Source organism: Daphnia pulicaria, chromosome 8 (genome assembly GCF_021234035.1).
Source record: "Daphnia pulicaria isolate SC F1-1A chromosome 8, SC_F0-13Bv2, whole genome shotgun sequence".
Lineage (NCBI taxonomy): Eukaryota > Metazoa > Arthropoda > Branchiopoda > Diplostraca > Daphniidae > Daphnia > Daphnia pulicaria.
In genome coordinates, this window is record NC_060920.1 from 9652547 (window position 1) to 9664980 (window position 12434).

A 12434-nucleotide genomic window follows, 5' to 3' on the forward strand; every position below is an offset into this window, starting at 1 on the left:
TTTTTTCCCTTCTCCCAAACATTTCAATTTCTGATTTCTTCCTTTTCTGGTATCAAATACATATGTATTTTGGCCAAGCATCAGAACTTTATTGTACGTATGTGTGGGTGTAGTATATAGCGTCCGAAAAGGAGGGGGAGAAAAAATGGGAGAAAGAAAGAAGCCGCCGGTCCGTCAGCCAAGCAGAGTCCGTGACCGCATAGGAGGAAGGAGGACGACGCTCTGAACCGGAAGGGTAATAAAATCCATCCCTACCGAGAAAAGAAAGAAAGAAAAAGTATATCTAAGTGCAAAAATGTCACCTCACCGTCCGCAGTCCATCATTTCAGTTGAGCGAGTTTGTCTCTGTCATTGCTCACTGCTGGCGATGTGGTGTGTGCTAGCTTGAGTCACGAACGCGGGTTTAAAAGGGTTCAAACTTGTTTGTAAAATATCAGACGTGTGGCAAACTATATAATATATTCTCTCTCCAGCTCTATGTTCTCTCTCCCACGGTGCGTGTAGTGTGTAGTCTGTGTGTGTTGGACCATCAGTTTGCGGGTCTTTATAGGTAGTAGATTGGACCAGCCAGTCCAACAGATGATGGATTGCCAGTCGTTGGAGATTGGGTAGACATACAAATCCTAAATAGACGAGAGCGAGAGAGAAAGTTATTATTCCTCCGGTCACGAATAAGATAATTTGCCCTTTAGGTTGTGTATATACCCCATAGCCCTTTGTGCACAATAACGCCTAGCTCGTTTGTCTCTGCAGGATGCTATCTATTGAAGGGACAAGGCGAAAAAGAAGCCAAAGTAAAAGTCTTTTCTTGGACCCAGGCTGAAATACCGTAGAAGATATGAATGGATGATATCGACTATGTAGGGCCATGTATTACTAATAGACTGGCTCGATCGTTCAATTGATGGAATCGCCGGATTTCCTGCGAGTTATTTATTTGAACTGAATTGCCGTCTCTTGGTAGACGTTATCTTTGATCAATTCAGCACACAAATCAAAAAGTTTAAAAACATTGGTTTGTCTGTTTTTATTTTTGCGCCCCTTTTTTCGGTATGCAACGCCACCTGTGGGTGGTTCTAACAAAAGCTTTCTCGCTGCGCAGTTTAGTAGTTGTGTCGTCTGCTTAGTTTTTTGGTTTGGGAACTGTGCACGTGCACGTGACGAAAATATAATCTGTCAATCATGGTTAGGAATAAAATGCAACTTAAATATTTTGTATACAGTTATTAACTTGTTATTTGTTTATTTAGCCCAAAGTCAAGACAAAGTTTGGTCAAGAGAACAAACTGATTCATCCCAACAGTAGGAAAGCTGACCAGATTTCAAGGGAATGGCATCGTGATGTGCGAGTCAAACACAACAAAAAGGCTATGGCGCAAAAGATGACGGCGTTGGGAGAAAAAATCGCCTGGTTTCGCGACCAACTTGATCCAGAAGTGAAAATCTACACTCCTGGATTGACTGCAGATCTGGTTGAACAATACCTGGGTAGGTTCGACGAGGAACTTGAACAAATTCACTTGAAAAATCAAATTGGACAAAGAAGTTCAAGACAGCATGCCAGCAGGGAAGATGCTATTGAGCACTCACAAAAGTTGGAGAGAGACGAGTACGAAGGATGTGGGATTGGTAAGTCAAAGCTATTTTACATTTTTTAGACCTATCCGATCTTACAATGGCTGATATCATATTAGAAATACCTGATCTGTCGTGCCCCAAAAATTTGGAGTATTTACGAAGCTGGGCTGGTGTGCTTCGTTTCATTCCAAACATCACCATCAAAAGATTCAGGAAACCAGTTCAGACTAAAGCTGATCCTTGTCATGAAAATGGAGATGAAATGGAAGAAAATGAAACAGATGATGCAAATGCTAAAGATATGGAATGATTTCAATACAAACAGTAAGCCAGTCCTGTACTGTGAATTAAATCATTTGAATGATTACTATTTTATTGAAATTACTAATCTATCTTCTTTTCCGTGCTGAAACTTTACTGAAAGCATAATCAATTGGGAACTGCATCAATGCAATGTAAAATACCTGACCCGAATGGCAAAGAGATTTGAACTCTTAGAAGACGATGGGCCAACATTAGTTTTGGGGCTGCCTCGGGGTCCAGTTTCCCAAGCTCCTTTGTACGTAGATAAGCGTCGTTGCATAGTGCATTCGAAAACATGCCGACAACTGATTTTCATCCACCACAAAGTGGCAGATTACACAAGGTCAAGAATATTGGAAAGCGCGAGATTTACTTCTTGCCATCAGTTCATGCACTTAAATGGTTGGATCGGTTTGACTATGTATTTCGAACGTTATACCCATGATTACATTACTGGTTTAGGTACTGTGCATGTTGTTGGGAAAAGTATTAAGTATTTTCCTGGCTATTTAAACGCTATTCATCGTGTAATTGGTGTAGGAACTTTTCCCTTTTGCAAAGTTTTTCAATGGAACTGAATTCGTGACTTATCTTGAACGAGAAGCGAATGTTAATCATGAACCCTCCCGTAAAGAGGAAATGGGTTACTTCCTCACGCAACTTGGCTGGTAATCTACCGATGAATGTGCATCCCTAATGGATTCTACACTGAGAACTTGCGCGTGTATATAACCTCGAGTATTTAGTGGTGGCTTTGCCAAAAACATTTTGTCGTTACTTCGCAGATCGTCTAGCTTCACAGTTTAGAATCGGTGAATTGCTCAAGTTTCTAGTAGAAAATCGTAGCCCTGGGATGAGTGTGATTCGGCAAGTAAACTGGTAACCTGAAACCTATTCGAGTAGAACTTTACGACTAATTGTTTCCCTGGAACACCCACAGGTCGTCATCTTTTGCTTCGTTTTATCTTGGATCAGCATAGTGCTGTCTCGACCTCATCTTCGACCTTGTAAGTTTGCCTCTTTTTAGGTTTTCCAATGTATTTCTTTACATTTAAATATTATTCAAATTTCCCGGATGCAGTTGAGTATAAAAGTGTAACTGCTGATGCCAACGCTGATGGTGGTGCCAGCAGTAAACCTTTTACTACATTTGAAACACGGTCGTTTATTGCCAATGAAAGTGTCTCAATCGAAGAGACAGCCGTTTCCATCCTCTTGAAGCTGAAGTTCTTTCCCTTCCGGAAAACGAGTAGTAACAGTTCCGTATTGGAGGCTCGATTGGATGCTGGCGCAAAAGACAATGGTGTCTGGGGAGCAGGCATCGATTTTGGCCTTCCAGATGGATCTGGTTTCGGTTACGGTGAAGACGCCAATTTTAAAACTTTTTCATTCAGTTCGGTTTCCTACATCTTTCAATGAGACATTTTTCAACACTGTTAATTTAAATAAATTATTCCATGATTAATTTTCAGAAATTTATCAGAAATCATTTCTGCGATGAACTAAGTTCAAGTCAAATGTTTAAGATGTTCTGAATAAACTTTGCTTGCGTGTTTCCAGTGGCCAGCTATTGGCATTAGATAACCTTATGTTTTGAGTTATTAGACCCGAATTCTGCGCATTGATCCCCATTGGTTCAAAAGGACAAGTCTGACGTTCTGCAGTTCCATTCATCAGTATCCCATTCCCGGGTTCTTGGTATTACGCTTAAAGTTTAACGTTTATTAAAATCCAGCAGTCATTTGAAGTATAGAAATGCCCTTTAATCACAATCATTAATATTGCATGCCTTTTGAAATCAACAGCAGCCGTTCCTACCAATCTCCAACTCCGATGGGCGATTCATACCCACCCACTAACTGAATTGGTAGCTTCATTTGATAACTTCTTGGTTTTTCCATTTCTGTTGGCTTTAGAAATGTTTTGCTGATAAAAGCGGCAGCTCTTGTGTATCAATTTCCACATAAAGGCGCCAAAGAAAACTGAATTAATTTGACGACGGTTGCTCGTGGTACGGTAGTAGTCGCTGAGTCGCAGATAGCCTTAATCTCAAGTGCTTCCCTTTGAACTCGAAGTGCGACGTTGGTTTTGAAACGTTGAAAAGGCTTAAATCTTGTACATTGACCCGGTATCGCCCCTCTTCCCAATATTCCTTTGCTGGTGCAATGCATAAAACCCACTAGTTTTACTGAAGAAAAGCAATTACAATCTATCACTCCATCAAAGCCAGCAGGGTAAAGGAAATCTCGTGATATTTCTATGCAGTGCAAGATCAACAACCAACAAAACAACAATATGAAGGTAACATTTGTACAACTTTAAAAAGTATTTGAAGAAATAATTTTACTCATCAATACCAAACTTTAACAGGCCTTTTCCGTATGGTTTTTTCTCTCCGTGGCAATCTACACGATTTTAGCTGTTCCTTTGCCTCAGCAACAAGGTTTGAAATTGGATTTATTTTTCACTGTTTCTTGTTTAATTTCTTGATATTTGTTTACAGGAAACGATCCCTTTAGCAGTATGTCTAGAACCTTTAACGAGATGGCTGCTAATACATTCAATTCAGCTGCCGCTCAACAAGCAGCTAATCAGCAGGCCCATCGACAGGCCCACCATCAGCAATCTTCCTGGCTAAGTCCAGGAGCTGGAGGTGCTGCTAGTACAGCAGCAGGTTCATCCGGACGTGGCCATCAGGGTTCCTCTGTACGCAGGACGGGAACAGGGTGGCAACATGCCTCAGCCTCTTCCTCAGGAACAGGGTCTGTTTCGGCATCAGCCTCGGCCCATTCTCATTCTTCGCCCAATAATAATAACCAACAACGACAGAGACGGCCAACTAACCGGCCCGTGAACCGAACAACAAAGCAACCCCAAAAATCGAAACAACAGAAATGAAAATGGAAACTAAACTTTAATCGATGCATATAAATTTTAATCCGAAAAAGGTACACTGTATGGGGGCAGCCCCCGAATAAATGTAACTTTGATTTTCAAATATTTTTTGTGCTAATTTAAGACATGCGAGTTAAGTGTCGATTTTGTTTATTGATCGATCAGAGACAACACAAGTGATTTTTCTTTAGTAAACCAGCAACTTTTGAGTCATTAGATCCAAATTCTGCGCGTTGATCCTCATTGGTTCAAAAGGACAAGTCTGGCGTTCTGCAGTTCCTTTCATCAGTACCCCATTTCCGGGTTCTTGGTTTCTCGCTTAAAGTTTAACGTTTATTGAAATCTATCAGTCATTTGAAGTTTGTGTTGGCTTCAGCAATGTTTTGCTGATAAAAGTGGCTCGGACGAGCTCTTGTGTATCAATTTCCACATAAAGGCGCAAAAGAAACTGAATACGGTAGTAGTTCCTGAGTCGCACATACCCTAATCCGAAGTGCTCCCCCTTTGAACTAGGAAGTGCGTCGTTGGATTTGAAACATTGAAAACACTTAAATCTTGTACATTGATCCAGCATCGCCCCATTTCCCAACATTCCTTTGCTGGTGCAATGCATAAAAGCCGCTAGTTTTACTAAATCACAGCAATTGCAGTTATTCCATCGGAGCCCACAGCGTGAAGCTACGCAGTGCAAGATCTAACCACCAACAATATGAAGGTAAAATGTTTGTACTATTAAAAGTTTTAATTGAACAAAGAATTTTACTTATAAATTCTAAACTTCAACAGACCTTTTACGTTTTGTTTGTTATCTCCGTGGCAATCTACACCGTTTTAGCTGTTCCTTTGCCTCAACGACAAGGTTTGAAATTGGATTTATCTTTCGCTGGTTCCTGTTTAATTTCTTGACATTTGTTTGCAGGAAACGATCCCTTTGGCAGTTCTTCTAGAGACATTGACGACATGTTTGCAGCTAATCCCGCCTATCAGCGGGCCCAACATCAGCGGGAACAAAATCAGCGGGAACAACATCAGCGGGAACACCATCAGCGGGAAAGAGCTAAAGGTGCTGATAGAACAGCAGATTCATCCAGACGTGGCCAACCAGGCCAACAGAGTACGACTGTTCGCAAGACGGGGCCAGGGTGGGAACATACCTCAACCTCGTCGTCTAATAGCAGGTCGGGGCCAGGGTGGCAACGAACCTCAAGCTCGACCTCAGACAAAAGATCTTCTTCTTCGTCATCCTCAAGCAATTCTAATTCTTCGCCCAAAAAAAATAACCAACAACGACAGAGACGGCCAACTAACCGGCCAGCGAACCGAACAACAAAGCAACCTAAAAATCGAAACAACAGAAATGGAAATGGAAACTAAATTTTAATCGGTGCATTTTATTTTAAATCCGAAACAGTTACACTGTATGGGGACAGCCCCCGAATAAATTTAACTTTGGTTTTCAAATATTTTGTGTGCTGATTCAAGTATATGCGATTTTTAGGGTTTGTTATTGTTTATTGGTCGATCAGAGACAACACAAATGATTTTTCTTCAGTAAACTAGCACTGATTCACTAACATGAATATATTCTGCAACAGACATTTTTTTAGTGTAGGCTCGTATTCTGAGTTTCCGATGCGATAAGAGATGACTATTATTTATTTTCCAGTGCTGCTTCCAGTACCAGTACCAGCTGCTGCAGCCTCTCCTGTGACAGCATTCAATACTGCGGCACCTGTTCCAGTACCAGTCGCTGATCCTCCGTCTTGTGCGCTTGATATTCCAACCTAAAACAAATTAGAGTCAAATTTTTGTTTGATTTTCTTATTTTTGTTGTTTTCTTACTCCTGAAGCAGAAACTCCTCCTGGTCCAGCGTTACCCGTTCCAGCTCCAGCTCCAGAACCGGTGCCAACTTGAAAATTCAAAGTAACAATTGTTAATTAAAGGTTTCAATGAATTTTAAGTAAATGACGAAGTCTTACGATTGAATCCAGGAAAAGCCAGTTGTCCTCCGACCGGTTGTCCAGCAAAAGGCAGTGCAGCTCCACCCAGAAGAGGAGTTGCTCCATTTCCGGCAAACAGGGGGGCGGCACCACTTCCAAATCCTGTGCCAGTTCCAGTGGCTACATTACGCAAAAGGTGACCCCCAATTAATCTTATATTTAATCAACTACTAGAGATAAATTGAAGTTTATTCATCAATAAGGGCCGGTGTTCTTTACCTTGAAACGTCTGAGGGCGAGCAGTGGCCACAGCGAGGACTGCGCACAATGTAAAGGTAATCATCTGGAAATGGAATAAAAATGTATAGAAACAGGCAAACAGCATAAAGATTTAAGTTATAACCAGGTGCAAGTACGTACTTTGTTCATTTTGAAATTGTTCGTAGTTGGCGCTGAGGTTGTTGTCTTTAAGAAGTGACTTGTTGAAATGTGTCGAATCACAAGTTGGAGATTGATTTTATACTCGATGAGAATGTTTACCTCGAAACCAAATGTAGAAAACTGGCCATCTCCTCGGGCCCTACGGTTTTACCTAATGTTGCACACAACTATTTTGTCGATGTATCTAAAGTCGGTAATTATTTGGTTGATCCGACTCATGTCACGAACGTTGGGATTTTCCTAGATGTCTGATGTGGCAATACCAGTAGTATGTGTATTTCGCAATTCGAAAGTTACTCCATTGGATTGTTTGGAGGTTATGGAAATTCACGTATTTACGTATTTGCGATTTTTATAAAGAAAACAACAACTAGCCTTGATATCTAACTATTTTATGCATCACTAGATGGTGTTTGTTGCTAAAAGTTTTAAAGTGATATTCCAACCTAAAGGAAATTAAAATCAAATTTATGTTAAATTTCTTATTGTTTTTGTTTTCTTACTCCTAAAACAGAAACTACTCCTGGTCTAACGATACCCGTTCCAGCTCCGGCTCCAGAACCGGTGCCAACTTCAAAGTTCAAAGTAAATTTGTTAATTAGAGGTTCCCCATCCCGAACACCTTTCTTTGCACAACCTTTAAACCATACTCCAACCAAGCTTGTAGTATGTAAACTGTAGAATAATATTTTTGCTTTATCCAATTGATTTATCCTCTTCATTATAACTTGTTATGTTGCATAAACGTTAAATTCTAAATTACCTTTATGTACTAGAGGCAATAGTCGGTATAAAAAAAAATCAAGACGTTCATTCTAGAATGAACTATGCAAAAAAAACCGCAAATACAGTAAATGTGTGTGCCTTTAGGTTACCGATTTAATGACGTCAAACAATTTCAAAATTACAAGTGTGACATATAATAATTTATGCTTCATATACTGATAGGTGAATTTGATTAAGACAATATAATTTATTTTCCAGCGCTACTTCCAGTACAGGCTCCAGTTGCTGATGCCTCTCCGGTGAAAGCATTCAGAGCTGCGACACCTGTTCCAGAAACAGTCGCCGATCCACTGTTTATGTTCTCGCGATGCCAACCTAGTAATAAAATGTTTCCCTAAAATTAGATTATTTGAATAAATAATGAACCAAAGTCAATGATTTTTACTCCTGAAGCAGAAACTCCTCCTGATCCGAAACCATATCCAGATCCAGGGATACCAATTCCAGCTCCAGCGCCACTTCCAGCACCTTTATAATCAGTAAAAAAAAACGATTACGTTTGATCTGATGATCTATCTATGCAATTTTCGCAGAGCAAATCAAGCGACTTACCACTGACTCCTGGGAACTTTTCGAAACCTTGTTTTTCGACGCCGCCAATCTGATCATTGCCAAATTGATTGGAAAGCAATGGTCGGGCCGAGGCAGCAGCCAAGAGAACAGCAAAAATCAAAGTAACCTGAACAAATCAGAAGAGAAAATAAAAGTTGTTAAGCATCATTGGTTTTGAATCAATGCATAAATCTACTAAAATGGTAAGAAGAATTTACTCTACCTTGTACATTTTCAAAGTCTTGTAGCTTGAGTAGGTCTGTAGTTTATAATTTAGAGTTCCAGCTTTCGTCTGACTGACTTAAGCTTGTAGAGCTGCTTTTATACACTGAACGGATCAGAGTTTTCTCCAATAATACAAGCCACTTTCAATCTATTTGGTTCCGACAGTACATATTTTTTTTCAGAAATGCTCCGCTTTCCACTGTTTGTCGATTATATCGGCGTCAAAATGACGAAAAGCGGCAATTCTGAACGAAATTACAGCAGAAATCAGAAACTTCTCCTGGTCCAGCGCTACCGGTTCCAGCTCCAGAACCAGAACCGCTGCCAACTTTATGGTTGCAAATATCAATTCATAATTGGTAAACAAAAGTTTAAAAACCAGTTCAACTTAATCATGATGCATTTCGATTGAATCCAAGGAAAGCCATTTTTCCTCCGACAAGTTATCCAGCATAAGGGAGTGCAGCTCCACCTAAAAGAGGACGTAGACCTAAAAGAGGACGAAGAGGCAAATAGTTGGGCGGCTCCACTTCCGAATCCTGTGACAGTTTCAGTGGCTGCATAGGGGCTGTCCATATATTACGTAACGCAATTTTTCACCTTTTTGGACCCCCCCTCCCCCCCTTGTCACGGATCGTAACAAAAAAACAGACACCCCCCCTTCTAATTACGTAACAAAAAACAAAACCCCCCCAGTGAATTTAAAAATACAAAATACAAAATTTTCTTGATTTAAAATGATGACTGGCATAACGCAAAGTCTGAACTGCAATGACGACAATCATTGAAAACCTATTTCGACATTCCCCTGAGGGCTTTGCTCGATCATTAGCTTCTCGAGCTCAGCACTCAGGGGAACTGTATTTCCTGTGTTTATTCGTGGGAAACAAAAACTAAACAGACGAACCATTTTAGTTACATTTTAGCGTGGGAAATCGATATTTTTGCCACTGTTTTAACTTTTTTTAATTGAAAAAATTTTTCGGCCTTGCTACGTAACGTTTTCAAAACTCCCCCCTCCCCCCTGTAACATTTCGTAACACTTTTTGCAACCCCCTCCCCCCTGTAACATTTCGTAACACTTTTTGCAACCCCCTCCCCCCCCCCTCATCGCGTTACGTAATATATGGACAGCCCCATAACGCAAAAGGTGACCCCCAACTAATCTTATATTTAATCAATTACTGGAGATGAGTTTGTTTATTTAATTATAAGTGCCGGTGTTCTTTAACTTGAAAGGTCAGGGCGAGCAATGGCCACAGCGAGGACTGCGCACAATGTAAAGGTAATCATCTGGAAATGGAATGTCGTTGATGTTTGCGCACAATTATTTGGTCGATATATCTAAAGTCGGTAATTATTTGGTTTGATCTGGCTCATGTCACGAACGTTGGGATTTTCCTAGATGTCTGATGTGGCAATACTAGTTTTTCGCAATTCGAAAGTTACACCATTGGATTGATTGGAGGTTATGGGAATTTACGTAGTTATACGTATTTTCGATTTTTATACTGAAAGAAAAAACAACAAGCCGGAATATCTAACTCTTTCATGTATCACTAGATGGTGTTTGCTGCTGAAATCTCAAAGTCTGGAGAGTCAACCGAGAAATGTTCGCCTTTGTTTGCTATCGTCGCAAACGGGATTACAGGTTAGTTTCTATTTGTTACTTCTGCGAAAGCTAATTAAGTGCTGACTCCTCCTCCTCGACATCACGAGACGTTACCATCAAAGATGACATGAAATTTCCCCATCATTCATCGTCAGTTTTGCCATTAGAAATTGCCGCTTTACATAAAATTGATCTGGTGGGCAAATGTTCCACAAAATTTCACTGTTGCGAAATGCGTTCAATGACTCCTCGTTTTTGGCTGCTGCCAAACATCCACCTTTCAAGTTTTCCAGCGAAGTACTTTCGTAATTCGTTAAAGTAACAGGGACACTAAGGCTGTCTGTATTTTTTTGGTTAATGAGAAACTATACCGTAGAAAAAGTTGTCCGAATTCGAATGTACCACATATGGTACATTCGTCGTAGTATATATAACAAAGCATAGTATAGAAATGGGAGATTATTTTGACATCGGTGTTCGTTTCAAATAGGATCGAAATAGGAAAATGGGCCTTGCCGTATTTAGAATACAGGCATCGGGAAAATGAGAAAATCTAGTCAAATGGTCTTTCAAGGCAAAGCTTGTTGTTTTCACATTGAAGAGCGCTTTTTCCACCGATGTTGGCTATCCAAGGTTGCTGTTATGACCGCTGTTGATGTTACTGATCCTCTTCGACAAGAAAACAAGAAGAATTATGTAAATTGCGCTTCGGTTGAAAAAGTAGCACAAACAACCTTGGGATGCCCTTCCGTTTTTGCCTTGCCCAGCACCGGTCTAGGGCGGTTAAGCCACCTCCCATAATTTCTCCGGGACTTGGGGGCTCTTACAAATACGGTCCGGGACAACCGAAAGACACATCAGTTAACCGCTTGCAATCCAACGTATCAACAGTCCACTTTGCGTCAGCTCGTTTCACATTAAAAACAATCATGAAGGTAGTACAACGAAATTTGAACCGTTTTTCGCATTTTTTTTAAGTTTAAGCACATCTGTTGTAATTTTTGCGACCAGGTTTTTGCGTTCGTCTTCCTTGTCCTCGCCGTCGCTATGGTCTCCGCTAAACCAGCTCCTCAAGACAGTGAGTGAATTTATTCGGTTAAGTCACGAGGATTCATTTTTAGTAACATGAAATGAATTTTCTATTTCGAATTAGTTAACTCAGCCATTCTGGCTGTCATCAATTCCGCTGTGCCGAATGTTCAGCCTGGTAGCTTTAACAGGCCACCTGCAGGCGGAGTTTCTTCTTTTGCTTCCGCCCAACAAAACACAGGTCCTTCCGGCCAGACTTTCTTCGCCGCTCAGACCGGAGTGGCTCAAGGAAGCTCAAGACCATAAATAAATAAAAAATCATCCAGGATCCAAGAGCTGCACACTTAATCATGAGCGAATTTACATGTGTTTGCTTTAGATGACAATGAATAGCTCAAACGATTGCAAAAATGCAATTTGTAAAAAAAAAAGAACAAAAAAAATGAAAACATAAAATTACAGGGCCTTTTAATGCGAACCTTTTGTTTACCTGTTTGTGTCCATTAATAATTACAATAAACTGTTCGCTCGATACAAATACAATCTATATTCAATCAAATATTTGATTTCTTTGAATACGAGTTGAAGTTACTGCGTCGGTGATAGTAGCAATATCTATGTTAACTTCGTAAAAATTACATGAAATTTGAAAACTATTTTTTTTTTTTTTTTTTAGAAAGATACTCGAATAATATGAAAGATGATAGATACTTATACTCGAAATCATTTTCCTTTTCTATCCGCGATTGACTTACTCGAATGCGGTTTCCTTAATTCATTTACATATTTGTTTATTGATATTAAACCATCGCCCGATATTGTTTTGGTCTCGTCGTCTGCGTCAATATCGCAGGGAAATTTTCCAATCTTTATTCGTTAACATTCATACAATTTAAAAATGTTATCACTTCTTTTTTTTCCAAAATTAAACCCGCTTCTCATTAGGTTTAACAAGGCCAAAATGGTTATACAAAACTGAGGTCCAATGTTGATAACAGGGCCAATAATTCCTCCATTCTGAGCGCTGGAGATGGAGAAATTCCAGTTTCAGAAACTTTATGAAACTGGCATT

The 12434-nt window shown here is 40.1% G+C and overlaps 5 protein-coding genes and 1 long non-coding RNA gene across 8 annotated transcripts; 5 read left to right on the top strand and 1 right to left on the bottom strand.

Moving 5' to 3' along the window:
* Nucleotides 1–1067: 1067 nt before the first annotated feature.
* On the top strand, nucleotides 1068–1930 carry LOC124311434 (translation machinery-associated protein 16-like). The gene is made up of 3 exons (XM_046775927.1): nucleotides 1068–1185; nucleotides 1251–1629; nucleotides 1695–1930. The coding sequence occupies exons 1-3, from the start codon at nucleotides 1183–1185 to the stop codon at nucleotides 1886–1888; spliced, it is 576 nt and encodes a 191-aa protein (XP_046631883.1). The 5' UTR covers nucleotides 1068–1182; the 3' UTR covers nucleotides 1889–1930.
* A 1721-nt stretch (nucleotides 1931–3651) lies between these two features.
* LOC124311459 lies at nucleotides 3652–4879 on the top strand. The gene is made up of 3 exons (XM_046775960.1): nucleotides 3652–4182; nucleotides 4252–4324; nucleotides 4385–4879. Exons 1-3 carry the CDS (start codon nucleotides 4141–4143, stop codon nucleotides 4777–4779), a joined length of 510 nt encoding a protein of 169 aa, XP_046631916.1. The 5' UTR covers nucleotides 3652–4140; the 3' UTR covers nucleotides 4780–4879.
* Nucleotides 4880–5282: 403 nt separating this feature from the next.
* Nucleotides 5283–6237, top strand: LOC124311452 (transcriptional activator/repressor MOT3-like). Its single transcript, XM_046775952.1, has 3 exons — nucleotides 5283–5491; nucleotides 5563–5635; nucleotides 5696–6237. Exons 1-3 carry the CDS (start codon nucleotides 5486–5488, stop codon nucleotides 6148–6150), a joined length of 534 nt encoding a protein of 177 aa, XP_046631908.1. The 5' UTR covers nucleotides 5283–5485; the 3' UTR covers nucleotides 6151–6237.
* A 30-nt stretch (nucleotides 6238–6267) lies between these two features.
* On the bottom strand, nucleotides 6268–8822 carry LOC124311497 (putative per-hexamer repeat protein 5). Of its 2 annotated transcripts, XM_046776023.1 has the most exons (5): nucleotides 7138–7297; nucleotides 6997–7060; nucleotides 6757–6897; nucleotides 6619–6686; nucleotides 6268–6560 (listed from the first exon to the last, which is right to left on the bottom strand). In XM_046776023.1, exons 1-5 carry the CDS (start codon nucleotides 7144–7146, stop codon nucleotides 6432–6434), a joined length of 411 nt encoding a protein of 136 aa, XP_046631979.1. In that variant the 5' UTR covers nucleotides 7147–7297; the 3' UTR covers nucleotides 6268–6431. The 2 variants fall into 2 exon arrangements, with proteins under 2 accessions (XP_046631979.1, XP_046631980.1); XM_046776024.1 differs by lacking the exons at nucleotides 6619–6686; nucleotides 6757–6897; nucleotides 6997–7060; nucleotides 7138–7297 and adding exons at nucleotides 8330–8412; nucleotides 8497–8623; nucleotides 8720–8822.
* Nucleotides 7962–9280, top strand: LOC124311582. The gene is made up of 3 exons (XR_006909932.1): nucleotides 7962–8262; nucleotides 8338–8699; nucleotides 8904–9280. It is a non-coding gene; the product is annotated as an uncharacterized LOC124311582 (long non-coding RNA).
* A 693-nt stretch (nucleotides 9281–9973) lies between these two features.
* Nucleotides 9974–12016, top strand: LOC124311484. 2 transcript variants are annotated; one of them, XM_046776005.1, is made up of 4 exons: nucleotides 9974–10006; nucleotides 10285–10372; nucleotides 11345–11411; nucleotides 11487–12016. In XM_046776005.1, the coding sequence occupies exons 2-4, from the start codon at nucleotides 10332–10334 to the stop codon at nucleotides 11670–11672; spliced, it is 294 nt and encodes a 97-aa protein (XP_046631961.1). In that variant the 5' UTR covers nucleotides 9974–10006; nucleotides 10285–10331; the 3' UTR covers nucleotides 11673–12016. The 2 variants fall into 2 exon arrangements, with proteins under 2 accessions (XP_046631961.1, XP_046631960.1); XM_046776004.1 differs by lacking the exons at nucleotides 9974–10006; nucleotides 10285–10372 and adding an exon at nucleotides 10992–11268.
* Nucleotides 12017–12434: the final 418 nt, after the last annotated feature.

Coding starts and splice junctions, on each gene's coding strand:
- LOC124311434 (XM_046775927.1), top strand. Junction 1,630..1,694: donor GTACGAAGGATGTGGGATTG/GTAAGTCAAAGC, acceptor ATATCATATTAG/AAATACCTGATCTGTCGTGC.
- LOC124311459 (XM_046775960.1), top strand. CDS start 4,141: ATGCAGTGCAAGATCAACAACCAACAAAACAACAATATGAAG. Junction 4,183..4,251: donor AACAAAACAACAATATGAAG/GTAACATTTGTA, acceptor AAACTTTAACAG/GCCTTTTCCGTATGGTTTTT. Junction 4,325..4,384: donor TCCTTTGCCTCAGCAACAAG/GTTTGAAATTGG, acceptor ATTTGTTTACAG/GAAACGATCCCTTTAGCAGT.
- LOC124311452 (XM_046775952.1), top strand. Junction 5,636..5,695: donor TCCTTTGCCTCAACGACAAG/GTTTGAAATTGG, acceptor ATTTGTTTGCAG/GAAACGATCCCTTTGGCAGT.
- LOC124311497 (XM_046776023.1), bottom strand. Junction 6,898..6,996: donor TCGCCCTCAGACGTTTCAAG/GTAAAGAACACC, acceptor TGCGTAATGTAG/CCACTGGAACTGGCACAGGA. Junction 6,561..6,618: donor GAGGAGTTTCTGCTTCAGGA/GTAAGAAAACAA, acceptor AATTTGTTTTAG/GTTGGAATATCAAGCGCACA.
- LOC124311484 (XM_046776004.1), top strand. CDS start 11,074: ATGCCCTTCCGTTTTTGCCTTGCCCAGCACCGGTCTAGGGCGGTTAAG. Junction 11,269..11,344: donor CATTAAAAACAATCATGAAG/GTAGTACAACGA, acceptor TTTTGCGACCAG/GTTTTTGCGTTCGTCTTCCT. Junction 11,412..11,486: donor TAAACCAGCTCCTCAAGACA/GTGAGTGAATTT, acceptor ATTTCGAATTAG/TTAACTCAGCCATTCTGGCT.